This window comes from Myripristis murdjan, chromosome 24, assembly GCF_902150065.1.
Source record: "Myripristis murdjan chromosome 24, fMyrMur1.1, whole genome shotgun sequence".
In the NCBI taxonomy this organism is placed as follows: domain Eukaryota; kingdom Metazoa; phylum Chordata; class Actinopteri; order Holocentriformes; family Holocentridae; genus Myripristis; species Myripristis murdjan.
In genome coordinates, this window is record NC_044003.1 from 26,236,987 (window position 1) to 26,264,920 (window position 27,934).

General features: G+C 43.8%; 3 protein-coding genes across 3 annotated transcripts; all 3 read right to left on the minus strand.

The window, feature by feature from the left end:
- Nucleotides 1–2,156: 2,156 nt before the first annotated feature.
- On the minus strand, nt 2,157–8,300 carry LOC115355845 (uncharacterized). The gene is made up of 6 exons (XM_030046758.1): nt 8,126–8,300; nt 5,967–6,229; nt 4,459–4,797; nt 3,892–3,971; nt 2,846–3,767; nt 2,157–2,613 (listed from the first exon to the last, which is right to left on the minus strand). The coding sequence occupies exons 2-6, from the start codon at nt 6,108–6,110 to the stop codon at nt 2,368–2,370; spliced, it is 1,731 nt and encodes a 576-aa protein (XP_029902618.1). The 5' UTR covers nt 6,111–6,229; nt 8,126–8,300; the 3' UTR covers nt 2,157–2,367.
- A 1,685-nt stretch (nt 8,301–9,985) lies between these two features.
- On the minus strand, nt 9,986–15,735 carry LOC115355844 (protein SOGA3-like). The gene is made up of 8 exons (XM_030046757.1): nt 14,968–15,735; nt 13,940–14,164; nt 13,474–13,632; nt 13,288–13,356; nt 12,327–12,596; nt 11,336–11,719; nt 10,453–11,124; nt 9,986–10,288 (listed from the first exon to the last, which is right to left on the minus strand). Exons 1-8 carry the CDS (start codon nt 15,733–15,735, stop codon nt 10,178–10,180), a joined length of 2,658 nt encoding a protein of 885 aa, XP_029902617.1. The 3' UTR covers nt 9,986–10,177.
- Nucleotides 15,736–19,471: 3,736 nt separating this feature from the next.
- elovl4b (ELOVL fatty acid elongase 4b) lies at nt 19,472–27,509 on the minus strand. The gene is made up of 7 exons (XM_030046759.1): nt 27,244–27,509; nt 25,135–25,226; nt 24,505–24,692; nt 23,872–23,952; nt 22,155–22,326; nt 21,765–21,892; nt 19,472–20,992 (listed from the first exon to the last, which is right to left on the minus strand). Exons 2-7 carry the CDS (start codon nt 25,199–25,201, stop codon nt 20,711–20,713), a joined length of 918 nt encoding a protein of 305 aa, XP_029902619.1. The 5' UTR covers nt 25,202–25,226; nt 27,244–27,509; the 3' UTR covers nt 19,472–20,710.
- Between the last annotated feature and the right edge of the window lie 425 nt (nt 27,510–27,934).

Below are 27,934 nucleotides of genomic sequence, written 5' to 3' on the forward strand. Positions count from 1 at the left end.
AAAAAAAAATCAATAAGCTAATTCTAATTTAATGTGATATTATTTTGGTTTGGATACATAAATAGCAATAGGCCAAATAAAAGAAACAGAGAGGTAAAGTGAAGGAACAAACACACACACACCCCCTCCACTTTTTATTTTTAACGCCATGGGCAGCAGGCTAAGATTTCTGGCACCAAAACAACGTCACGCTTGCTATTTCTGCATGAGGTGCTGCATAGCGCCGGGAGGTTGGGTGACAGGGCTGAGGAGTCGTGGGGCCAAGGGACTTCCGTACACCCAGAGGGCCTTTACATGACATTTCACACTCCAGCTACCTCCACCAGAAGAAAGAGGGGGAGTGTGTGTGTGTGTGTGTGTGTAAGAATGCTCACATGTGCACGTGTAAAAAAAAAAACAAAATGGTGACTGTGTAGAAGTTAATATGAGTGAGAAAAGTGTGGGATGTGTTTGCACATGTTTGCACTTGTAATGTACTCCGGTGCTCTGTATGTGTCTGTGTGTGTCTGTGTGTGTGTCTGTGTGTGTCTGTGTGTGTCTGTGTGTGTGTCTGTGTGTGTCTGTGTGTGTCCTCCCACCTGCCAGACAGCAGCAGACAAGGTGGCAGGGAAGCCAGGGGTTGTTCATGCAGGTTTATGAGGTGAGAACCACACAGTGTGAAATAGATTGACTGTCTTAGTGCAGGCCTTGTCGAACTTTTTCATCCTCTGAACCCCCAAGTTGACTCTCATTAAGCCCCGGACCCCCACTTGAAGTGAGTTGGCCCTCGGGACCCTAACATGAAAAGATATTTTGGTTTGCGTTAATTATGGAATTGTTTAGTTGTCCTACTTGTCAATACATTCAAGTGGTGAGATTAATAGGTGACATAATCACTTGTACTTATTCTTGTGTCGTGAATTAACTCTTTGATACTTCAGCGAATTCCCTTGATTTCTTGAAAACATGCAAACTGCACTTTGAATATGCATGATTGCTGCCAGCTGATAAGCTCAGTCTTGCATTTATTTGTTTATCATTATGAGACTGCGCACATTTGATCAGCATGTCATTTTGAGCATAATGAAATGCAGTTTCTACTGTGCACAGTTGTTGTGTTATAAATACAATGGGAGTGGGTGAGGCTGCATTGACTTCCATGTATTTTATGACTCAATATCGCTATATTCATAATGATTACAATGATAATTAAAATGATATATTTAAACAGATCACTGATGCTGGATTGGTGTCAAACTTCTTGTGTGTGTGCTTGTGAAAGGCGTCTGAAAGCAGCCCATAAGCATTTCAGTTAGTTAAATTATACAACGATTCCTCATTTTGTCACACTTTAAGACCCTCAAGGGCCCCTGTGGGATCCCTGGACCCTACTTTGAAAACCACCGTCTTAGTGTACTCTGGATAACCTGGTAATGAGGGCTAAGATGCGCCAAACAGTATGACAAAACCACCCTTTACCCAACACTGTACAGTGATAATATGCATTTTATTTATTCCAGGCAGAGGACTGCCATTAATGTTTTGACATAGTGTCATTAAACTATGGTTGCACCAGTTAATGTGTTGCAGTCAGTGGACAGTTAGCTAGCTATAGTATTGCCGGAGCTGAGACCTGACCTACTAGTCATTACTTTGGCATGCAGAGAACTTGTGGTATCAGATATACATTGGCTTGACACACACTAAATCATCCACACCCTGGAATCTGACCAAATAATACTTAAAAAAAAAAAAAAAAAAAAATACAAAGCAATTCTGCAGTGGAGGCAGACAGACTCTTTATGTCAAAGCACTGTCATGTTTATTATCAAGAAAAAAATACATTAAAGGCATGTCATAGTCATTTGTCATAACTGTTGTTTTTTTTTGAACATCATAAATATGTTACTTTGACAATATGATACAGTAAAACACACTATACACAGTTAGCATGTTGCTTCTGGGAATACAGGTGCAACTTAAGCTGTTCCTACTGATGGCCATGATGAATTTGATTCAAAATGGCAACCGTGAGGATTAGCTTTAACACAGGAACATGCACCCTCAATTTAAGGGGGCATGCTAAATCTCATTGTACATAACCACTTAACTTCAATGCAAGAGAAAAATGAATGAATGAATAAAAGAAGGGTGGGAAACAGAGCAGTAATTTGACGTGGTGACAAGGTTTTGGCACAGGAGAGGGAGATTTTTTTTTTCTTGAACACTGAGCATGTAGATGAAAGCGATGCACTTTTTAGAAAAATCTCTTAAAGCACTTAGTTTTAAAGACCAGTCCTATTTACATAGAGGGAGGGTGACTTGGAGAACACACGAGGGCTTTCCCGGGGTGATGATGGGAGCAGGTATTAGTGAAAGGGAAAACGATCACATAATGACAGTCTCAGTGTGAAGCAAATAGGAAATGGGAGACTGGTGCTTGAGGGCAGGACTTGGGGTTCGTGCCATGGGGCTAGGGGGACGGGACAGGGGACTTGGGGAGCGGTACATTGGGCCTGACGGGGCAGTAATCCTGGCAGTAGGGGTGTGGCTTGCCCATCTGGAAGGAGGTCGCTGGTTGGCTGGCCGGGCAGGGCGAGAAAAGCTCTTCCTAGGCACTGCTGGGGACCGCTCCTGAAAAGAGATGTTCAGATCGAGTGACACATGTCAGTTTGTTTGTGTGTATGTGTGTGTGTGTGTGGGTGGGTGGGTGAGTGAGTGTGTGTGTGTGTTTGATTCCTTCATTTTATAGATATTACTTTCAAAGTGATACTAAACTTTATTAAACTGGGGAAACAGATACAACACATGACATGTGTGCATTTTTCCATGTATTTGAAACTGGTTATGTACGGGTCTAACTCACCTGCTGTACATCCTGTCTGCAAGGTGTATGTCCACCTCTGGGACTGCAGCTGTATTCGTGCTGGATCTCCAGCATATCCAGCAGTTCAATAAGTCCTTCATCTCTCCCTCGACCACAACTTGGCAATTCTGACTGACCTGGCAACCCAAGCCTCTGGATCTTCTGAGTGCCAGAGGAACCACTTGAAATCCTGTAGTCCATTCTGGGCTCCACAAACTGGGGCCTCCTGGTCCTCTCCCCTTGACCGTGCCCTATGTCTCTCTCTGCCCCGCTGTTAGTTCTGGGTCTCAGCTTGGGGCTTCCCGCCACCTGGACCCTCCTCTGTGACTGCTGGGGACTCGCTAGGGGTCCTTTAGAGCTGCCATAGCCACCGCGCTGATCCATGTGGCTTTGTCTGGCAGAGTCTGTTGCTAACCCCCACTCTTGGCCGGGCTCCATCTCTCCTGTCAGCACGTCGGAATCTGCCTGGCATTTCTGGGCCGACACGCGCATGGGCGCCCTGCCGGCGGCTGTGGTGGCTCCCAGAGCCCTGCGCTGACAGCTTGGGGTGGGACACTTGGGCTCTGGGGCCGCTCCTTGATGGGTCACTACCCCTGTTTCAGTGAGCATTTTGCCCTCGTTTTCCTGGAGCATGGCACCAAACTTCCTGAGCACAGAGGGGCTGCTGCACTTTCTATCTACAAGGACACCTGGTGTGAAAGTCTTCCTGTCCAGAGCGGGGGAGTCAGGACACACACTTGGGAGCTGGGAGGTTGAACGTGGTGGTACAGCAGGGGCATCTCTCTGTCTAAGAGGGGGCTTGGCACCTGTGCTTTCTTTGTTGGGGGAACTTTCTTTGCAGGGGGAGCTCTTCATGTGTGACACTCGATTCTTCCTGTTTTCGGTTTCCTCAAAATTTCCCAGAAACTGCTCTTGACCAAACCTGGTAGGAGAGTGTTAATAAAACAAAACAAATGTGAAACAAAATCATCAATGCCATATCATGATCACAAAATCACACATTTTCATGAAAATACATGAAGTGACTCCAGTACAATGACAATTACCTTTCATTTCCAAAGCCTCTTTTTATGTCATCCTGGTATGCAGGGAGATCCTGGCTCACCTTAACTGTGTCACTGAAGTGCTAAAGGACATGGGAAAAAATAACATGAAAGCAATGTCCCAATCAGTATGGGTCTTTATTTAAGAGCTTAGAATTGGGGTGTATTTCAAGATCATTGAAACAGTGTCTGTTAATGTACCAGAAATCAAATGAACTTTGATCAGCATCCAATACTAGTCTATGTGTATTCCCTGTCTTTACAGGGAATGCACATGGCATTTCACATGTACTAGAGAACAGTGTAACCTCTAGGCTTTCTTCTTGAATGCTCCGTCAGTTATGAGTTAGGAAAGTCAGCAGGTGAAAGTGTCTGAAAGTAGCTGCTATCTGGTAACCTGTCTATGTAGGCAGACTTGAAGGAACCAGCAAAGTGTAATCAATATGTTGGTGACTCAACCCAGCCTTGACTCATCTCACATACACCTCTCTGGTTTCTCACATCTGCAAATGCCAATAGGGACGAGGCATAAGGCCGGGAAATTACAAGAATTACCCATTCTATACTTACCACATGGCGAACTCCGTTGTTCTTCCGGCTCACTTGTTTCCCTTGCCCCAAATAATCCTGCAATAAATCTCCAATCTCTGACACTCCATTGGTGTGGCAATAACCATAGCCATTGTGCTGACTAACAGGGTAGCCATAGCCATTGGGGCTGTAGTTACAGCCATTACTATGGTGATTTGGCACAGGAACCGCTACAGGGTGGTCCTTTCTACGGTGGTCAGGCACATCAAAAAAGCCATTGCCATGGTGCCCCAGGCCATACTCCATCTCCCGACCATTTTTCCGATTGTCGATAGTGACATCGTTTCCTCCTCTGCGGGCCTGGACTTCATTGTAGAGCTAAAAAAAAAAAAATGAGGACAGAAGGAAACATCAACAAAAGCCACTGGAAAACACATGCAGAGTCCTTAGATGCTCTTACAGATATCTGGGTGAGTTTTTCAGATGTTTGGACCATAGGGCTACTTAACTGTATTTCTATGCCTACAGGTATGCATAATATAGCTCAGCTGCACAAACTTTGTTTACACAATAAACAAGTTACATAATTAGCACATAATCATTGCACAACCCAGCTATATTTGTGGTCCACACATGCTATTTCACTTTGCACCAACATTTGTTTCCCATCCCATCGCAGCCTTTAATGCTCTGATTAGTATCCACTTTCACTCAGTGTGTGGTTGCGTGTGTGTGTGTGTGTGTGTGTGTGTGTGTGTGTGTGTGTGTGTGTGTGTGCCGTTGTGTGTGAGTGTGTTCAGTGTGTCTGTCAGCACATCTCGGTTTAATTAGCTTGTTAACATTTGTCTGTATCATTGCTCCAGCAGGGCCATGAGGTTGCGACAGTGTGCTGCCAACAGTTTATTATGGAACCTACGCACATACACACACACACACACACATACATACATTTGCACACATATAACACCAATTAACACACCCTCTAGGGACTAGGAAAGATCTTGATAACCTGAAAACAAAACCATTACCATGTTGACAAACTCCAGTTTCACATTCATAAGGCAAAACAGTGTAATATTTGAGTCTATTCCAACCATATTTGGATATTTGTTCCTTGTATTTATATCTGTTTGAAGCTGAGTGATTGCAGCTATGCAGCTTTGGCGTACTGGTGGATGTTTTGGGCCAAAGACCAAAGAGTTTCACAGACCAAAGCCTGTGAAAAAGGCTATTTTACTCTTATGTTAAATAGAATTTCCACTTAATTGGGTGAGGGAATTAATACTAAGTGGCATGGAAAGAGAGCTTTATACCCTTTCATTGGACTAAATTGTGTGCTGATGCACTGCATTGATCCAGCAGCTGTATTGAATGTGTAACCATGCTAACACAGTTAAGCCAAGAGCCTGTTTTCCCTGACGTATGCTCGCTCTGCTGACGTCCACGCAGCAAAGATACTAAGATGCTTTTGAGAGACTTTATCCCTGTTTCGATTGGCTTGATTTGTTAATGCAGGCGCAGTCCAACCGTTTAATACGAGGGCTCACCTCCTCTATTTTTCTCTGCATGTCCTGCAGCTGGTCCTCCCACTCCTGCATCTCAGAGTCAAAGCTGTCCATTAGCTCTGGCCTCTCTTGCCCCCAACCTCGGCCGCTGTGTTCCAGCCCACGCTGCAGATCAATAGCTGCCATGACGCAGGCCACTCAATACCCAGAGGCTTTTTTAAATGGCAATTTCCCTTTCCCCTGTGCCACTTTTCCCGTCAGAGGTCACTTATGGGTTGCCAGCAAGGAAAGAGAGGATGGAGGGCCTGGAAATATAGAGGGAGAGGAAAGAAAAAGGATAGGCTGTTATAGCTGGCGGAATTTGCACAAAGTACAGAACAAATACTGCATTCAGCTTCTGGCTACTCCAAAATTCTAGATAATGTTAACTGGACTGTGGAGCATAATCACAAGACTGTAATTCAGTTTTAAGGTCTTCTTCTTCTGCATGTGGCTGTGATCATCTTAAAAACAAGATTTAAAGAATCTGTACAGGTTTAAAGGGCTTGTTATGGTTGAAATCCTTTGCAGAGCACCCTCACAAAGGTCAGGTTTTTATGGCTCTCTCCTTCAGCATTCTTTTCTAAATTTCACAGGCACGTAAGTCTACCTATGTGGCACGTGTGGACAAGAGTGTTGCATGACAGCATCAGTGTTTAGTCCCTTGGTCACTTTGACCTCCAGCCCGTGTCTTTACACCTCGCTCTGCCTGCGTTTTGCAGCTGAACATGTGAAGAAAAATGTCGAGCGCGCTCTGGGGTGGCCATTTTCTTGGAACCTGACCCGTTGGTGCACACAGGGGGTGTCAGCTCAGTGTGAGCCTTATCGGTTTGTCCCCGCATCTAGTAGCATCATTTCACAGGAAAACTTCCAAACCCATCTTAGTCAGCTAGGTTTAGATTTCTTTAGAAGTCGAGTAAAGAGATACTGTCCAGTCTGATAATATGTACTTTTAAAATGCAGGGTCACCGAGATATTTTTGTGCATACAGTTTAGATTGAGAATGGATCTTTAAAATGTCTGTGAGGTTTTTTTTTTATTTTTATTTATTTTTATTTTATTTTATTTTTTTTTTTTTTAGATAGCCATTTTGACATAAAATTGCAGGTAAACCCAAACACAGTTGCTACTAATGACACTAATTAAGGTACTATTCCATTTTTTTTTTCTCCCTCAGTGAGCCAGCAGGAACAATAGCTGGCCCCTGGCTCTGTTAGACCCAAATGTAACAGAGTCTTAATTAATGCCACTAGCAATACCTGTGTTTACCAGCCATTTCATACCAAACTATCTGTTGTGAAAAACGTCTGTTATAACACTAGCCTATATTAAATCCAATATGCATTCACATTCATGACCTGTTAAGGCAACCGTACCATACTTTTCCCTATAGGCGCATTTAAACGTCTGAAACGCGCATCCACGCTTCTCGCAAGGACGCGTTCCCCCCTGCGTCTAGGGTTTCTGTGCACCATCAATTTTCATCCAAAACAGCTAAATTTGAATGGGAGGGTCATGTCGTGTGTCACACAGTAAGCCAGGCCTGCACTATAAATATTGGCGTAAATCGTATCGAGTGTTTTGTTGTTGTTGCCATCAGCAAATATGAGAAGTATCCCGGTCGAAAGTACCAGGCTATTCCAGCCGTTTCCCTCCCACCGGTGATGTAAGAGCAGCCTGGGCTGGAGATATTTATACACTTGTAACTATGCATCATAAACTAGTTGTCCCTGCATGCACGGGACTGAGGAAAGGGACAGGGGGAGAGAGCGGCGGTGTGTGTGAGTGTGTGTGTGTGTGCGTCAAAGAGTGACAGGAGGACACAGAGAGAGAGAACACACCTGTAACCAATAGCATGCTGAATATTAATTGGTAAAGAACAAGCATAACGGCGGAAGCTAAAAACAGCTTTAAAGTTTGCCATCACATCACTGATATTGTAAATAATTATTTTAATCACAAAAAATAGGGTGCCATACCATCCCGTCCCATCCCATATCATCCCATACCATACCATGACATAGCAAACCACATCACAATTCTAAGTTCATGTCCGGTTCATAATTTGTACTATACCTCACTATAGACCAATTAGTGTATATTCTGAGCTTATTTTATTGCTACCATAGAAAAAGCCCAAGTACGCTGCCATGTGCCCTTACCGTGCTCAATAATAAAGTTCCTGCTGTCTCTCAGTATAAATCCTTATCCTGGTCTCTAGTCCCTGTGCGATGTGCGCTCTGTCCTGTCCAGTAGCCTACATGTAATACTCAGTCCCCTGGTGGTCGCCGGTGCTTCCCCCAGCGGTTTTCCTCCACTGTGTTACGTAAAGCTCCGCGTATTGGATTTAAAGGGCCCTCTTCTTCTAGTCACGCTTCGGTGCGGATGTTAAGCCCGAAGCAGGTATGTTGAGTAACGGGGTAAACAAGTCCTGTTCCAGCCGGGGCACCCAGCCTTTATAGTGCTGCTCGGTGTTTACGTGGGCTCGCCTCTGGAGCCGGGATCAAATATCATAATGTCAAATTTATTCCAACATTTGAAGTCCCGACGGGACAACTGTCGTCACCAGCATCCTGGCTATAATTACAGCGGCTCACGGAGAGAGGGAAAGTGTTTGCATAGCTGTTTCAGCTGCTGCAAGCTCTTGGCCAATAGGCTTCTCTGTTGCTACTCCACTTTCGGATGCTTGGGCAGATTTTGTCTTGTGACCCACCCCGGCTACAATTCATTTTTTCCAAAGGATGCCAAATGGGTCTGTGTGACACTGTGAATAATTATGTGCCAGAGTCAATAATATCTTTATTTAAGAGGGTCACAAATAAGCTGCCAGGTAGATGCCAGACGTGTTTGGCAAGTGCTATTATCATCTTTATTTTGCAAAGACTTTCAATGTCAGTTGCATGGAGCTTGCCATCGGCTTGCCTTTGTTTATGGATGTGCAACATCACAATGAGACATTTGACAGCTATTTGGGCAAACATGTTAATTTTAAATCACAATCAGCAAAGAAAAAATGTCTGTACATTGTGCTTCAAAGAAACCAAATGCGTGGCGTCTCAGACTAGAATAACCTGAACCTGTTTCTGACTCATCCCACCACTGGAGGACAGTTGCCACTGTTCATCTACCACATCATCAATTACTAATGGGGCACTAATCAGGGGAGCAGTGGGAATTTTGGGGCCCCTGACATGATCTGACATTTGGCACTTGAGATGATCATCTGGGCCCCTTCCAGTTTGAAATCCCCTGGATCATCACCACCATTCCTCCACCTGTTCTGTTCCTTTTGAGCAACAAGTACAGTCTATTAGTAGTTGTTGAGAGGGGTAATAACTGACTAACTAACTAAATACATAAATATTACTCAACTTGACTTGTAGCAACAAAACCAGGATTGTAAACTGATGTGTCCTTAAAAACTATTTAGAGTTGACTGCTATCATTACCTGTTACAACAGAAAATATATTTAGTGGCAAGGTTAAACTAGGATTCAGAGAAGTTGCTTTCTCAGATATCTTCTACTTTGTGTCCCCTGAGGTCTCGTGACCTTAAAGTGGAGCAGTAATATAAGCGATGTTGCTATGTGAAAACCCAAATAACCTCATTGTGAGCCAATGGAAGGAGGCTACTTCAGGTGTGATTGTGTCCGGCTATGCTCACACTGTTTTTTTTTCTGCTTATATCCAATTTTTTAAGTGAAATTCTATTTTGAAAGTGACCCATATCTGATAGCACTTTGTGGTCACATGGCTGTGGGTCAGATATGTAGTATCAGTTTTAGGGCCATATATGAATGTGGCCCATATCAGGAATAAAAATAAGATTCTATTGTTTTTCAAGTCACACTGTGCTATAAACATAAAATATATAAGCTCTGAAATCAAAATTAGGACACTCTGGGCTGCAGTGTGAGCATAGCCTACCTTATGTTTGGCCTTGGAAGAAGGGGGATAAACTGTTTTGGAAGGTCACACAGAGGTTGTGCCCATGTAACTCACCTTTTCAATGGATCGATGAGAACAGCAATGTGTTATGGGTAATGTGGACTTCGGTGTTGAACTTAGCCATACTTTCTTGAATGACTGTGGTCTTGGCAAGTGTGGGGCTTTTCCTGTGCTTTTGGTAACCTTGGCAACAAATGATGTGGGAAAGAAAAAAAATCAAAAGAACAAAACAAACAAGGGATGATGCTAATTAAGGGAGATGTACATCACAGAACAAAGAAAAGAGTAAAAAGAAAGACGAGTTTAAATATGGTGGCGTAGGAAAGGGATGAGAATAACACGAGTATGAGGATGAGCAAAATGATAGGCTGGAACATCTGGGTGGATGAAGAGTGGAATGACAAACCACATGAGAGACAAAAGGGTGGATTAAGTGAGGAAAAGAAAGAAACAGAATTAGCATTAAACTGTGTGAGACATTTTACATTTAAGACATGCTGTCATGCAACATGTGGTCACACAGTATGACTCTCTTGCTCACCGACAGCGGCTCGTCTGCCTCTCTGTCCTCAAGCTTGGGCACCTCTAGTCGATCTATGAAGGCCTGCAGTTCTTTTCGGAAGGCCTTCATCTGGGTGTTAATGCGATATAACAGCTCGTGTTCCCTGATCCTGCCCCCCTCTTCCTCTCCGCCTTCCTCTCCTGCTCGCCCAAACATTAGGTTGCCGTTGGAAACGTAGACCCGCGCCTCAGAGATGATGGTAGCCGTGTCAGCGATGAGCCGGTCGATGGTCCGAACCAGCCTCTCTGCTTCAACTCGGATGTCAATCATCTGCTGCCTGTCGCGCAGGCTGCATCGACCACTGGGCAGAAAGCGGGCCATGGCCGAGCAGGCAGGGGAGGCGGCGCCCTCGGGCCCAGTGGGGGTGTACAGACCTCGTGTTGGTGTGAGGCAGCGGCTGCCACCGTTATTGTTTCTGACCTCGTCTGAGTCACTTTCTCCACCCACAGGGCCTTCGCGCTTGCGGTGTGGTGGCAGCAGACGAGACGAGGTGGAGTCATCATCGCTCTCACGCCGCCCGCTTGTGGCACCACCAGCATCACTCTCTGCATCACTGTCCCGCGGGCTCGGCCTCAGGGAGAGGTGGGACGCCAGGTCATAGCGCTGCATGTTGGAGAGCAGCACGCGGTTCTCATACTGAAGCTGCATCACCTGAAGGGAGAGGGAGGTGGGAGTGAGTCGCAGCTGCAAAAACTCTCCTATCATCCATCAAAACCCTACAGGACAGGACCAACTGGCAATAGCAAGGCAGAACAAAAACGTAAGATTTTCATTAGCATCATTTTGTTTGCTTACTGCCATGCTTTACATCAAATTAAATCAAAGTAAAACATTACTGATATAATCAATCAGCCCTTAGTACCTTGCCACTCAGGTCATTAATCTGTAGCCTTGCTGCCTTCAGCTCCTCCTGCAGGGCTTCTGCCTTTGCTCCATCAATCCCTGAACCACCTGAGGCTCCTCCCCCTCCTCCATGCCTGGTACTTCCCTCATGGGTCCCGGCTTTGAACCGCAGCTTGTTCAGCTCAGTAGTCACCCTTTTGTTGTGTTCCTCTGCATCAGCCAGGTTCCTCCTCAGAAGCTCTGCCTCATCCTCCACCAGCTGCAGCTGCTGTCGGAGCTCGGTCAGATCCTCCCCCAGGCCTCGCCCGGTGCCCGGCCCACCCATCTCCCCACCGGAGCTGCCTGCTCCCTCTCCTTCTCCACGGAGGTCGTCAAGTTCAGATCTCAGGCCGCGGTTCTCAACCTGGAGTAAAGAGTGACACAGGCTGGACTGCAGTCATGACTCAAATTATAGCTAAATATTGAGAAACCGAGGCAAACCTTATGTCAAAGCTCCGAATTAAGTTTTTTTTTTATTATTTTGTTTTGTTTGGGTAAGCTTTAAATTGTCACGATTCATGGTTGGACATTACATGTATTCCAACAATGCTAATTGTTGCTATGGCAGCTTGGGTGGTTGTTTTGTCCTGTCTTTTATTCTCATACCCTGTTCAGCAAAACATTTCAGATAGTAACCATGTGTGGGAAACCACAAACCAAGTCATAATACTCTGTGAGATGTTTTGTGATCATGGATAAGCGTGCAACATAGGGCTGAACAATGGATACTCTCTTAATAATCTGAAATATCAATATTGTTATATGACCAACTGCAATATCCGAAAGACAGGACCTGATAAAGGGAAAATGTGTGACAAAATATCACTATAAATTAAATATTATGGTTCTACAGAGATGCTGTGGACTTGAAGTCACATTGTCCTGATGTAATAAAACATGTTTGGCTAATTATGCACATTGGAGATCTTCCACCCTGGTGCAATTTCCATAAGAAACCCATGTACAATTACCTCTAACTCAACAATCTTCCTCCCCAGAATGTTGGCCTCCTCCTCAACCAGACGCAGACGTAGCTTCAGCTCTGACTCGCGGGTGGTCGGTGGCCCCCCAGCCTCACCTTTAGGATGGGGGCTGTCCAGGTCACCATAGAAGGAGCGGTACTTCTGCAGCTCTTGCTCAAGGCGGTCCTTCTCTTTGTCAATCTTGGCCGTCTTCTTCCTCATAAGGACCGCTTCCTCTTTGATGAAGGCGAGCTGGCACTTAAGGTCCTCATTATCCTCCTTAAACAAAAGAATATAAGCCGTATTCCTAGTAAATACTAATGTGCATTCGAGAAGAAACTGACAAAATCAGACAAACTGAGTACTGAAGTCCAGAATGGTGAACTTCTAAGGGTGATCCCTTTTGTCAGATGGATTGGAAGAAGAAAGATTTTGTGCTTAAGTGTACCAAGACTTTATGAGACACTTTGTGAGAGCTCTCAGTTGCTATTAAAATACACTTCCCCTCAAATGATTTGAACATTTGCTGCAGCTTGTTGTAGCTTGAGGTGTGAGATGAGCAGAATTCAAAATTCTGAGAAGCCAAGATTCTTGACTTGAGGACACAAGAAAAGGATGTGAGGTAGGCCTGCATGATATTTTTAATAAGTCTTCTAGATCTCAAGGTATTTACTGGCATTCATCATAAATATTCATGACAAGATTTCTCATAAATATGCAGTATTAATGTGGGGGGAAATTATTATTCAATAATGAGTTCATGGAAATTTTAGCTCTAAGTTAACAGGATTATCCTAAGGCTTGTGTTTCCTGATGATCATATCCACTATGTTTTCCTTTGGGCAGGGTTTGCATTTTCAGGGGAAATATTGGTTCCATTCTGCCAGGCAACACAAAACAATCTCAAAAAGTGATTGAACCAATTTCTCAGAGCACTTAGACATTAAGTTTTACTCTGGAAACCTCTCACCTCAGTAGGGGTCTGTGCTGCTTTCTTGTCGGTCTTCGGTATGTCCTTGCTTCCCCTTCTCTTTTGAGACTATTGAAAGACAATCGACTGAATGATTACTAAATGTTTTTTTTTTTTTTTTTAAGTATTTTTATGGTTGTGTGTGTGTGTGTGTGTGTGTGTGTGTGTGTATGTGTCTATCCTTACCTCTTTGGTTTTGTCTAGTTCATTCTGCAGGGCTTGTTTTGTCACCTCCACCTCTATGAGTTTCTGTCTCAGTTTTTCGTTCTCGTCCTCTGTCTTTGTGCGTTTCTCCTCCACATTCTCCAGCTCATGGTGCAGCCTCACAGATACATCCTTCGCAACCTGCAGAAGTCATGGGGGGATTTCAAACATCACATCACTATGTTTTGTTTTTTTTGTGATACAATTTCAGAATACATAGTGTTGTTGTTGGGTGAAAATCCTGTAATTTCTATATTTTCAACATCAATCAACCTTTAGATAAAGTCTAAAATGCATGAGACCTTATTTCTTTGTAAGCACCCCAAGTTTTCACCTAACAAAGCATGCATGCACATGCACCACACACACACCAATAAAATCAAAATGCAGCTGTACCAAAGTCCTACAGGTCCTGCAACACATAAGCACCTTCCCCTCCCCTCTCTACCTTCAGGTCCTGCTCCAGGCTCCTGAGTAGCTCTTCATCGATCTCTCCCGTCTGGGCGTAGCGCAGCCTCTTCCTCTCAGCCTTCCGCAGACGATACTGCAGGATCCGGCAGTTCTTATTGGCTCTCTCTAGCTCACGCCTCATTTCCTGCAGCTGGCATGTGTCTTCTTCGTAGAATGTGTCTCGCATCTCATCCATCTCAGTCCTCATCTCTTCAATCTCACACTAGTGGGTCCACAGCACAGATTATATGTCATAATCACTATACTGTAAGATTGGCTAAGACTAATCTTAGATCAAGACCATTTAGAAACTGTATTTTGGCTCGACAGATGGAGATAAATGGGCATTTTGGACATGAGCCAAATAAACAGTCAGCCTCAGATACATGATACATGATTTTCAAACCACCTCAAATAAGATGAGACAAAAACACAAGAATCTGAATTTTAATTTCTTCACTTGTAATGTAAACTAAATATAGGCCTAATCATATTTTTTTCATCAAATACATGAGTTCCACAGTGTTTTAAAGCAATTGCCAACATTGCACACAAACTAAATTAAACTGGCTGTTGATTATTTTGTAGGCCCCACCTCTGAACACAAGATGTCATTGATCCTGCCACATCAATGAAAGTGTGATCAATATCCAATCAGATGTCTGTAACCAGTGTCATTTCTGTCACAAACCCTTAGTTGTGTTGATTTTGCCTTGGAAGAGATTTTCCAATAAGGCCTGACAAGCCTGCTGATGTTTATTTGTCTCTGTCAGCCCTGTAATGACACTGCAAACACAGCATGTAGTGTGAATGGTTTGGTATAGGCCTGTTTTCTTTAATGGGCCCTAACAACAAATGCTCTGTCAGACTAGGAAAACAAAACTGGGCGTGCAGATACAGATTGTTTTGCAGAGCTGCAGATGAAAAAATGACGACTTTAAAATACTATGACATACAGTGACACAATCGGAGATGATCGGGGCAAAATGTACATTTTAAAAAGGTAATAAGACATGAGTGTCACACCTTGAGATCTTCATTTTCCTCCAGCAGCCTCTCCATCTCATCGTGAAGGGCCTGGTCTTGCTGTGTCATGGACCCCGCCTCTGTAGCCTCTGTGGCCGGCTCTGGCTCTGCCGGAGCAGCCTCTCCTGCGTCCGAGCCGGCTGCTTTGGCTTGCATCTTCGCACTGCTTCTCTTGAGTCTCTTCTGCAGGTGAAAGTGGATCAGTTCAGTCTGTAAGCATCCCCCGCTCCACAAACCTAAACCGAGGCCCGGTCCGCAGCCCACAGACACGCTGCTGCTCTGCCTGCGGCTGCCTTCCTCTCCTTCGTGTTTCTTTGCTTTCTCTTTCACCGAGGCGACAGATGAGGCTCTATCCGACGAGCCACCTTTGAGGCAGGGCAAGCGTAAAGCGGAGCGACGGAGCGGTGAACGTGCCGGTGGATGGTGTCTCCCCTGATCTTCTCCGACAGCATCCGCCCTGTTTGGTCTGACGGGATCAGTTTCAGCACCATCCGGGTGAACAGCTGCCACGTCGCGACTCTCGGGCTCCCTCTCCCTTCCGCCAGCGGTCCTCAAGCTCCCATTTACTCCTTTACCTCTGTTCCCTCCTGCTGAAAGACGTGATTTGGACCTGGTGGAGAGTTTGGCAGCTCGTTTTGAGGCCCCGTCCTGGGCTGTAGCCGGCGAGGGAGCCCGGTGCTGCCTCCTCCCTGTGCTATTGTCTGCTGCTGATGATGATGACGATGCTGCCGCTGGAGGATCCGCAGCGCCGCTTGCGGCAGGGCTCATCCTCTCATCCATTATAGAGTATTATTAAAGCGTGATTTCTAACTGTTCGCAACGAACTGCAAATGAGGGGTAGATGAAGAAAAACAATGGTTGGCCTGTGTGCACGATGCGAACCACATTCTGCAGCCTTAAGCATTTCTTTGCATGCGCTCTCTGATCAGTCATTTGATTGCAAATCACTGTCTGAACAGGATGTCTGCAGTATTGACAGTTAAATGGGTTTGACCGAGAAGTTTATCAATAGGTTTGTCTCAAGTATGCAGGGCGTTGCGAGACTTAAAACTGGACTGGGCAGTCACAGTAGCTTTATGGCTTGTAATTGACAGGCACAAGGAAATTTGTCTGAGGTGTGTGAACAGTGCCTACTGCCCCTTCAGCCCTGCTCTATATGTGGACCCCAGGAAGAATAGTCTTCATCATACTGAAGACTTATGGGGATCCATAACAACAATAAACAATATATGACTATATGACTATATGAAGGGCAATATTTTGCCTTAGCTGCTGAAAACCGGGCCTACAATGCCAGGCCATAGTTCTAATTTACATTATGAACATAGTAAGCAAACATCATTACATCAGCAGCCTCTGTGTTTATGCAATCTACTGTTTTGACACAGTTCATAATTAAGGACTGATAAAAACCTGCAATCTGACTAGTGTGCATAGTGTTGTATATATGTATTATAAGCCAGACCTCACATGAGCCCTACAAAAATAAAAACCAATGAACCAGCCCTAAATCAAAACAACTTCTGTGAAATGGATTGGCTAACTCCCTTAATTTTGAGGATTGCTAGCTTCTCTATTATTCCCCATGTTTCACTCTTTCTATCTCTCTTTCTAAAAACCTGGAAAACCTGGCAACTTTATACTAACCGGTAAAATTTTCATTCAGGGCACAGAAAATCTTTGCTGGGGCACATTCCCCAGTAAACAAGGTCTAATGACGCCTTTGTATGCAGCCATGAGGCCTCAGCTGAGCTACACATGTAAGTCTTCCTGACAGCCGCTAGATGTCGCTGAACGTTATGTTGTCGATGCGCTCAGCTGCCCATGTAGGCCCACAAGTTTATTCAGCATTTGGCCTCCTCTGTCCAGGAATACTAAGAGAAAATACCACCCTTCCATCCACGCCAATCCAAAAGATTATCAAAGCCATAAAGTGAAATTTGTTCCCATTGAATAATTCTCACTGCAATTAGTGTAACTCGCTATAATTAAATAGGCCACAAATGCATGAAGTTATTTAAATTATAGGCCAATACTGATGTTCTTTTGTAGACATAGATCTTCTGAACAATCCAAACAAATGATGTTTTCCACAAAATTCAACATCATATCTAAATGCTTACCGCAGCCCATAGTGGAGAGTCGCTGACACAGGGCACCACCAGGCACTGCAGGGGCCAGACAGGCAGAAAAAAACAACAGTGACGTGAGGGTGTACGTCAAACCAGGAAGCAGGCAAACACTCACTGTCTCCCCACCTCTCCCTCTCAGTTCTGTCAGTTTAGCTGTATCATATTAGGGTCAAATTGTAACCGGTGTGATTAGACATAATTACATCCACATAAAGGTCATTGTGATTACAAACATTTGTTTACTTTTTTACACAAAGAAAAATAACATGAACATTTTGTGTCTCACCTGGTGAGATCAAGTTTGACATGAATTCACTCGCAGCTGTGCTGGTAGCTAATCCTCTCATGCCAGTAGTCTCATCACTTGACCCTTCACCTACCAACCTATAGACATTTGGACAGGTACCATGGGGCCACCAGAGGGTGCTCTGGACACATAAACCGATTCAGCATGGGCCTTGAGGGCAGCCATCTGCACCACACAGACGGAGAGCCAATAAAACGCTGACTGTTTCGACTCTGTTAGTCTAGAATGAGCTCCTTAGTCATATAATTGCTAATGAGATGAGTGAATGACAGGTCGGCTCCCAGGCTTAACCCCTGCAAACTTCTGCAGCAGACTCGGGTGAATACTGGGTCTATGGCTGGGTCACAGAGTCAGCTGATGAAAGCTGTTCTTATATGTGTAGATTTTTGCCACATGATTAAAAAAAAAAAGTAGCATTAGAGTTTTGTGAGTTTACTGGGAAGCAAAGGTTTGTCTGATTATTTTATAGTTTTCCTGAGAGAGCAGAGTGTACCTAAAATGTGACAATACAGCACCAGATAACACTAGTATATGTATTAGTATATTGGAAAGGTAGCAGGTTATAGTGACCCGTGCTAAATGCATCTGATAGAAAAGCCTTGGACTCAACCAATCCTCTTAGTCCTTGGCATAGATCCTTCTGTGTCCCCAAGGAGGACAAATACACTTCCACACACTCATCTCATCCTCTCTTTCTCTCTCTCTCTCTCTCTCTCTCTCTCTCTCTCTCTGTGTGTGTGTGTGTGTGTCTCTCTCTTTCTATCTCTCTCTCTATCTCTTTCTCTCTTACTCTCATATCTACTTCATTAGTCCTCCCTACATCCGCTCCCCAACCCTGTTTCCATGGTTGCAAGCAGTGATGGTGGTGTTCCGGGATGTGATGGATATAGTGTGGGTAGGCTGGCGGGAGGAAGAAGTGAAAAAGAAGGCAAATTTGCGAAGAATGGATGAAACCACAAAGCAAAGTGTTTGTGTCTGCACAAGTGGAAGAAATGCAAAAGAGAAAACTTTCTCAAAAACATACCAGAAAAATATATACTGACAACCCTTACCAGGCCTGGAAAAGATGTGGTCTGGAATGTAATTAAATGTCACTGGGAACTGAATGGGTTAAATATGAGATGCTTGGAAAACAGGAAGAGGGTAGCATGTGAGTAATGTAATTGATCCCATTAGTGAATCAAAGATGTGTTGTGGTGACAGAGCTCAGAGCAATAAAGTAATGATGCAGAGTGCGTGGAAAAAATATCAATGGGCAGTGATAATGTCCTAAGATGATACTGATTGTCAGAAGACGATGGATGTCACTTGATTGCGTCTTGTGCAAATCCCCTTTCATGCTAAAATGCTATGCCAGAAACTGCAAAAATTTATTATTATGCACATGTATGCACACGCTGTTTATTGTGCTTAAACAGATTTTACAGCTCAAAGTTTGCATTCATTTCATGCTATACTCCTATTTAATGTTGTATCAAGCTACATGCACGATGCTGTATCTACATTATAACCAAAAGTTAACATTATCCATGCAGTTTGAGAGGGACACTAGGAGCCTGACGGGAGATTAGTGAAGGCTCTTCTTCCAGTGACCTTATTTTCTGGGCTAACTAGTGGAGTGACGTGGAAATAAGCTCTTTTGCAGCTAAAGCCAATTTGCCCCAAAGATTAGGGCAGATCTGTCTGGACAGGCCAAAGACACAGGCTACCTCTCTCTTACAAACGCACACCTGCAGTGGGATCCCTCTCCATCCTATCTAGGGATCGAAGAGAGAGGGGGAGGTGAGGGATGTAGGAGAATGATTATAGAGAAGGAGGTAGGGAGATGGGGGTGGGGAAGTCTTCAGCTTCTTATAGCCACAGAATAGATGTGGCTAATGCGGTTGGAGATCTAGCTCTTGATGGGTGACATCTTGATCCCATATGTAGAGCACAACATTGTTAAACTCTAATGTAATTGGTTTCTCGAGGTTTTTGCAACTACATGCAGTGCTATATACCAATATACGTTCAGGCCTATGGACACATACACACTCTAATACACATAATTAAACCATCACACAAATTTGGGGTGCTGGCATCCTCTTTATTTCCATTATATCTGCAGCCAGAAGCTGCGTAGGTTTCATTTCAATAATAAAACAATGAAAATACTGTTTGTTTTCTTAAAAAAAAAAAAAAAAAGAAAGAAAAAAAAAAAAGAACAAGCTCTTGTCAGGATGAGTTTCCTTTCAGTCCTAAGTGGCAGTGAAACAAAACTGAGCTGAATTTCCCTCTCTGACGCTTGCACTTGAGCTACATTGCACAGCAAAAAAAAAAAAAAAAAAAAAGATATAAATTGTCAGGACCCACAAAAATAGATATAACAAAGATAGCCACACATTTTAAAACTAAAAAAAGAAAAATCTATGGTTTTCCCCGTGCACATTTTGAATCAAGTTTTTAGTTCACCATGAATACAAACAAAACAAGATGTCATTCCTTTCCTGAACTGCAGCAAAGTTAAGTCAGACAGCAAAAGATGGAAAGTGCATAACATATTTGAGAGGGTGGGTAGTGTCCAACAACCGCTTCTCAACCTGCATGTTACCAGTAGTAGTAAACGGCAAACGGCAGTAGTGTAAACTGGTAACATCTCTGTAGCTATATATGTGTTTGTGTGTGTGTGTATATATATGTATATATATTTATATATTTATACATATACGTATATATCCCCCCAACCATGAACAAAAGAAAAATAACCATCTTTGGTATAAACTTCTGCATATTTGTTTGCTTTTAATACCTAAATAAAAACTCTTTTACAGCACTACAAAATAAAGGAGCATATTACTGACTATTTAAGCTTTTAGTTCAAACAGTATTGGAATCCAGAGTACAAAAGGTGGAGGTGGATTTTGGTTGATAAGGTAGTGGATGCTGAGCAGCTTGTGGGTCCCTGTGATTGCATTTTGGTCCTAGAATGATCCAAAACACCACTGGACAGAACAGCACAGAGCCTACGTGATCAGCATTTTTCTTATTGTAAAAAAGAACTGTTATGGAGATAACCAACACCCCTGTCCCACACCCCTCCCGGACCAAAGCCCATTACAGACACACCAACACACACACACTGCTACCCCCTTCCCTGCCTCAAGTTGATCACAAATCACATCCTCCTACATATTATCTGCAGGGATGGTGGAGACTCGTCTGGTGTTTGAACCTGTCTTTGACCCTTTCTGCACCCCTCCCTCCTTCCCTGGCCCTTAACACAGCTGTCTTGTTGTTTGTCACGGGGAGAGCCCTCTTTTCCTCTTTACTCCCTTTTCGCTCTTCCCTTCTTCTGCCTCTTTCCGTTATCCTCCACCTCCTCCACTTTGCTGTGACCATTGGTTGCCGTGGAGACACCGTTTGTGACAGGCTTGTCTCCCTTGTGGGTGGACGCCGGTTTGTGACGGTAAGCGTGGTAGTAGAAGTTGGCGAACAGGATGATGAATGTGACAGCGTAGCCAATTAGAGCCCACTGCATCCAGGCTGGGAAAGGACAGCCTGTGTAGAGGGAGTGTCCGGCGTGGCCGATGGTCACATGGAACTGGATCTGTCAACACACAAAACATGTGGACATTTAGTTTATGGTGAATGACAGCCTGAAAAGACATTGAAGAAGATCCCAATGAGCTTGCAGAAGACACAACATGGAAATAACAATGTGTCTTCGCTTCTAGGAAGAATTTTACATAGGGCACAGAAGACCAAAATATAACTACTGTATCTGCGATAGGGAGCCACTTCTATCCTTCCTCTCACATTTAAAGATACAGATGAGAGTTAAAGAAACTGTTCCTTCTAGACAGAAGAATACTCTCTTATTTCATTATTGTAAAAATACCAGTGACAATTCAAGAGGGAGAGAGCACGCCACATGTTTAACATCAAGGTGGGGACCATCATAGAGCTAAGACAGAGATTAGTGGACATTCTATGAAATATAATGGAACTCATTAATTTTTAAATAAAGTATTGGTCAATCTCCCGAAGGCCACCTGCAAGAACAAATGTTAACCTTGACAGGATGATGAGATCTCATTTGCTTTTCACTAATGCTTCTGTATGTGCAAAGCCCTGTTGAATAAGATCACCAGAAACCATCATCAGATTAATGGTTGCATTATATTTTGCAATTTGATAGGCAGACAACACTACTTTTAGGATTTTTTATTTTAGGAAGAGATTTCATGAATTTCTCAACATCTGCACTGATCCTTTTTTTCCCCTCAAATATTATTTATTTATTTATTTTTTTGCCATATTTCACAGCCGAAGCACATAGGGAGCAATTGCACAAAATATAACCATTAAGAGATTCATACCATCTGAATGATGGTGAGGTATTTCTTCCACCAGAGGTACTTCTGCATCTGAGGTCCCAAGGCTGCCAGGCCGTAGTACCCATACATGAGGACGTGGATGGAAGAGTTGATGGTCGCACCAAAAAAAGCTGTGGAAAGGGATTAAAGGGGTTAAATCTGAGTTCAATGTAACAGCGGTCATGCCACCTATGAAAGGCTTACATGTAGCCTACTGAATGTCTTAAGGAGTAAGACTAAGAGGGCACACACACACACACACACAAACAAGGATATCCTGGTGCATTCGACATTCGAATGCCATCAAAACTCCCTCATGCACGGCTGCATACAGAATATCTCCATCTAATGCCGCAATCCCACAAACTCCCCTTTCCCCAACTGTTTACTCACATTGTCCACCAGGGACCCATTTGATGCCAATCCACCAGAGGATGAACATGGTGCAGTGGTGGTAAACGTGGAGGAAGCTGACCTGGTTGAACTTCTTCCTCAAGATGAAGAAAACTGTATCCAGGAATTCAACTCCCTTAGAAATATAGTACCACCAAAGAGCAGATGCTATCTGGAGACACAAAACAGAGCTGGTGTGAGTTATCTCTGCTCACCACAGTGGATCTTTGACTGGCAAGAGCACATTTGATAGACTAGATGCTCTGAGGCTGGGGGCTGTAGATGCCAAAGCTGAATTCTGTATACAGCAATGGTTGGGGTGTTATTTTACCAAACATATCTAGATACACAGCTCACTCTGTCACAAAAGCATATAAGCACATGCAGACAGAGAACATCATATTCCTAAAACAGGCTGTGATCACTTAAGGGTCCCTAAAGTCCTGCAGAGTGTATTCTCCACCCTCTTCAACCTTTGCCTCACTCCCAGCCTGCAGGACATTCAGCAAAAGTGACGCATATATGTGCTGATTTTTTTTTTTTTTCACTTGACATTGTTGAACAAGGCCTGGCTGCAAAGAACAAGAGACAAGAACAGAAAGCTACATATCAGGCTAGTTTCATGGGAAATGAAAGCATTAAGCTTGTTGCAAAAAGTCTCCTTCATAGTATACAGAGCACTGGAAGACATGGATTAAGTTAATCAGAGCAAGTAGTTTGTCAGTCTGCAGTCAGATATTTTGACTGGCTATAACTGTGCTTACTATAGCAATGGCTTTCACAGTGTTTGTATTTTACCTTGAACATGTTATAGCCTAAGATGTAGCAGCTGCCTAGCTGGAAACCCATCGGTTATTGGTAATCACTGGTGCAGATACTTTGGTAGGTGAAGAGGCATTTTGTATTTTGTGAACCAAAAACAATCATGCAGTTCTAAGTCTTGCAGAAATGATCTCACTGAAAGAAATCCCACCGCATCAACAGAGCAAGTACTGGGTTGGCTAAACAAATCACTCTTCTGTGGGTTATCCTCTTATACACTTCTTTATTTTTTCGCTGTCACCCATAGACACACACAAACACACACACACATATGCACAGCAAACCCAGTTGCTCTCTAAGCCATGGTGTTGTGGTATCTCTTATCCCTTAGTAATGCCATCATGAAAGCAAAGCCAGAAGGTGGAGATGAGGGTGGGGTTTTAGGGTGGTGAGACCAACTGTGCCCGCCTCTGAGGGTTTAGGCCACACCCTCTTGGTACTAAAATCACTAGATAGCTGAACTTCCCTCAGTGCTCTCTCTCTCTCTCTCTCTCTCTCTCTCTCTCTCTCTCTCTCTCTCTCTCTCTCTCTCTCTCTCTCTCTCTCTCTCTCCATTTGTTTCTTTATCAAACTGCCCCCTGTAACCTCTGAAACAACCTACTGCAAAAACAACACACTCATACACTTCAGCACTACAAAAACAGTAATCTTCCTAACCTCAACAATAGAATTAACAGCACCATTCCTCCTGGTGGGCCTCAAAGCTCTGACAGTTTATGGATCTAGAAAACTGCTGATTTCTATGCCCCATTAGCGATGATTCAGAGATCGTTTCATAAACTGGCACTATTTTTCCAGAACTCAAGGCCATACTTGTGCACTGAGGTAACCGTATAATTGTGTGTGCGTTCGTGGTGTGTAGCATGGGATGGGGTGTGTGTTGGAGGGGGCTCACCCTGACTTCATTGACGTCATCTGAGTAGTTGACAGGCTGACAGAGGTAGCTGTATCCTGCTGCTCTGGAGCCTAGTAGGAGCTGATGGGGAGAAGGAAACAATAAAGTCAGAGGAACCAAGACAGAGAAATTCATCACAACAAGAACAAAACTACAAGTATTGCAATGACTAAAAGTAAACTCTGTTCTCTTTCATTTAAAAGTCAAGGGTGCAGACAGGAAAAGATGCTTGCGACACTCATCCTGTTTTCTGAGAAGATGTGAAGAACAAGATTAAAGAGCAGTTACTTCAAATTAAGAGTCCAAACTCTTTTCAGGGATTCGAGTTTTGCTAATATCACCTCCTAATTTTGATGCCACCTTCTGTTGAATCAGCAATTTGTTGTGAGTAACTGTGAGCTAATGAACTAGAAATCTGGTGACTGCTTAGTCACTTCTCATGTACTCATCCAATTCTGCCATTCTGCAGCAGCTTACTCTTTCTAAGATGCTGTGAACTGATGCTCAGATGAAAACTGTATGTCTGGGTGTGTATGCATGCATGTCCATTGCACATTCATGCATAGCTACATTCAGCCATGCACCTATCCAGTCTGAATATCAGAATATGTTTGAATCTGCTGTGGCACCCACCTCTTTGGCGATGTAGAAGTTGAGAACCACCATGCTGAAGTTGTAGACTATGAGGGTCTTCCTGAGCGTATAGGGCTGCCTGTCTTGCATGTATCTAGGCCCTGCCCACAGGAAGAGCAGGTACAGGCAGCTGATGGCCAGTGTAGGGAAGGGAGATGACATCATTGGCCAGTTCTCTACCCGCTTGTCTGGAGGAGAGAGGGTTAATGTCAGCGATGGGAAAATATAAAGCATATGGGTCTGGCACAGAGAGAAAATGAGAGAGAAACAAAAAGACAGAAAGACTCGCACACACACATGATCAGCTGATAAATGCTGGTGTAATATGAGTATATCAGGTAAGTGATACCACTCAGATAAACATACCGTCTAAATTAAGTCAAAAACATGCTTACTGCAAGTTCTAAAATGCAAATACACTGATTATTACTTGATAATGCCGAGTCATTTTATGAGTAGAAAACAACACAATCGATTCATCAGTATCAGTTGACTTTGAGTAATAAAGATGCCGCATGAATTATAATTATGCAGGAGGTGATTTGACATGTCATTTGGTAGCTGGCAGGTGATCTGGAGAGGCACCTTGCTCACATGTGACCGAGGAACGGCCATATCATCCCAGCTTACCTGCTATAGTAAGGCTCCATTTGTAGAATTCTACACTGTCATTCACAAAATGAGAAACAACCTCCATGGCTCTGCCTTTGGTCTTGATTACACTGTAAGGAGGAGAGAGAGAGAGAGAGAGAGAGAGAGAGAGAGAGAGAGAGAGAGAAAGAGAGAGAGAGGGGTGAGAGGCAAGAACGATGACATCAAACTCAGCTAAGAGCCTCCTAGACATTAAATTACAGAGGCCATACATATCTCATCAGTGTAACTGGTAGCTACACTATGTAATCATTCTATGCTCTTATGTGGGTTTTCTATAAATTCTCTAATAATCTGAACCATTTGTAGGCATATCTATGCCACAAATAGTCCTGCAGCAATCCTTGATTTACACCTACTCATTAGCTGGGTAGGGACGCCCCTGCTCTAACCAAAGGGGGTTCTCTTAAACACTCCATAAAACTGACTTCACAGGAAGTTGGGTGCATTACAATTTCATAAAATGTTGAAGGTGACATGAGTTTGAGCACTTTGGATTATTACAGCATTACAATATTAAAATGCAGAGCTTCATTTTAAGCTGCTCTTGACTGCGGGAGATTCTTACAATTTTGAATAAATGTATGGGCAAGGATTTTTACATCACTGTCTTTTTCCATGATGCTGTAAATGCCCTAGAAGAGTACATTAAGCATCCCTTCTCCTGCCCTCGTTTGAGGCAGTATAGCATTACCTCAACAAGTGGCTAATGCATTTTCCATTGATCCTTGTGACTTCTGGTCAGTCACAGCAGTTTAAGATAATTGTAGTAGATAAGAGCACATTGGGTCATAGAGTCCTCAGGCTGCACTCCTCAACCCAGCTCCTGTCTTGCTCTGCCTCTTTAATTAGCCTGTCATCTGGACATATAATTAACATAAATAATTGCCATTATTATAAGACACTTTTATTGGCACTCACGTGTGCACAAGTCAAATTGAGCAGAAAAATGGAGGCAGACAGAGAGAGAAAGCCAGAGCTAAAACTTTAAGTGCTGTGGCCTAGTGAGTCTCATTAAGTCGCATTACATAATAAGATCTTATCCACCTGAGAGCCGATGTCCTAATATTAATCCATTATTAATCTCTTGTATCAGATCAATTGCAGCTTCAATAATTAATTGCTCCGCAGGCCATACAGTCAGTGCCTCCCGCCGTTAATTTTTGCAGAAACACCGACGAGTCCTGAGCGCAGACAGGCCTAGTGTTTCAATGCAATATTTAAACTCTTGCACATGAGCATATGAGAAACCTCGAGTGTGTAGATTGTTGCAGGACCTTGAAATAACAACTCAGTCAGTGACAGCGGGGGTTTTGTGTTGTTTGTAGTGGCCCACGGAGGGAAAGGAGATAGAGTGTAAAACGGGTATGTGCGCACACAAAGACCCGGGGCGCATGTGTCAGCAGGTTTCGCTGGGAACGGTCAAGAGGCTTAAATTCAATTGATCTACGAGCTTAGATGTTAAGTACAAATGCCGAGCGACACACATTCGCTCAGGCATCATCTAAAGTGATAACAAGCCTATTTGATGTCATCTGCCTGCATGCGCTTACATATATAGGCCCATCACACACAGGGAGAAGTGGAAAAGTGGTAGTATGGGGAAAATGAGGATAATAAATTCAGTGTACCAGGCAACACTAATACTGAAATAAAGGGCGTGCATGGAGCCGACTGTGTAAAATACTTTACGCATGGTCCAGCTCAATAAAACGGAGCTCTATGCCGAAGCGTAACAAAATACCGTTAAATTTAATCTGGCCGGGTTTTACCGGGGCGGTGGTTCAAGGGAGAGACGCGCTGATGAAGTCGAGAATGAGATGGGAGCATAGTCACGAAACAGTCAATCGGCTGAGGAAAAAGCCTATTCAATAACATTCGTCTTGCTTACAAATAACTGAAATGCGGGGAATAAATAATGAGTGTTTTTTATTCTCATGTCGGCCACCTAATTGCGCTTAATTATCCCGTCATAAAATAGGGGGTTTACTTGAGCGCTTATATGGGCTCGGGCTAAATAATGAGAATGCATGCTGAAAACTAAGATAAGATTAAGACACATTCACTGAAAAAGATGGGGCTGCTTACCTCCTCGATATTCAAGAGCGTGTAATGACATCCGGTGCAACGTGATGCCTAACTCCTCTCAGTGACTGCTTCGCCCTGTCCGGTTACAGCTACTCAGTCTCTACGCCGCGCCGGATACAGTTCCACATGAAAATAGCAATTTGGCAAGAAACTAGACAAGGCAAGAGGGGGAACTATCGCACAGATCGGCCTGCTATGCATGTGGTCCGTGCCGGCCGCTCAGGCGCATCTTCTTCTTGCAATCTCTTGGACACCGAGAAGCCATATGGTCTTGCGCATGCGGGGATTGCGCTCTCGCCCGTGTGCGTGTGAGAGCGCGCCGGCGTGCGCGCGCACTCGTGCACACGCACGCCGGGAAAGCCACCTCTGCGCGGTGAAAAAATTTATGTAGTTTCCACTGCGCAGCCCCGGTTTTCATTTCATGTTTCACAGGAAAAAAATCTAAATAAAATAAAACGCCTCGCTGTGGGCATTTTTCTAGCCATCAATTATTATTGTGCTACTACATTGTTGTTCCCTCTATATAATAACTACTTAAACTATGTTTAAGTGGACTGTGATTAGGCAGCCAGAGGACGTTTTCTGACAGATAGGTGGTGATGCTGCACCTTGTCCTCTGTCTTCTCTGTCTGGATTGTCCCACCAGATGGCGCTGTTGTGCTGTCAATGGCTTCTTAAGTCACCTGTTCTC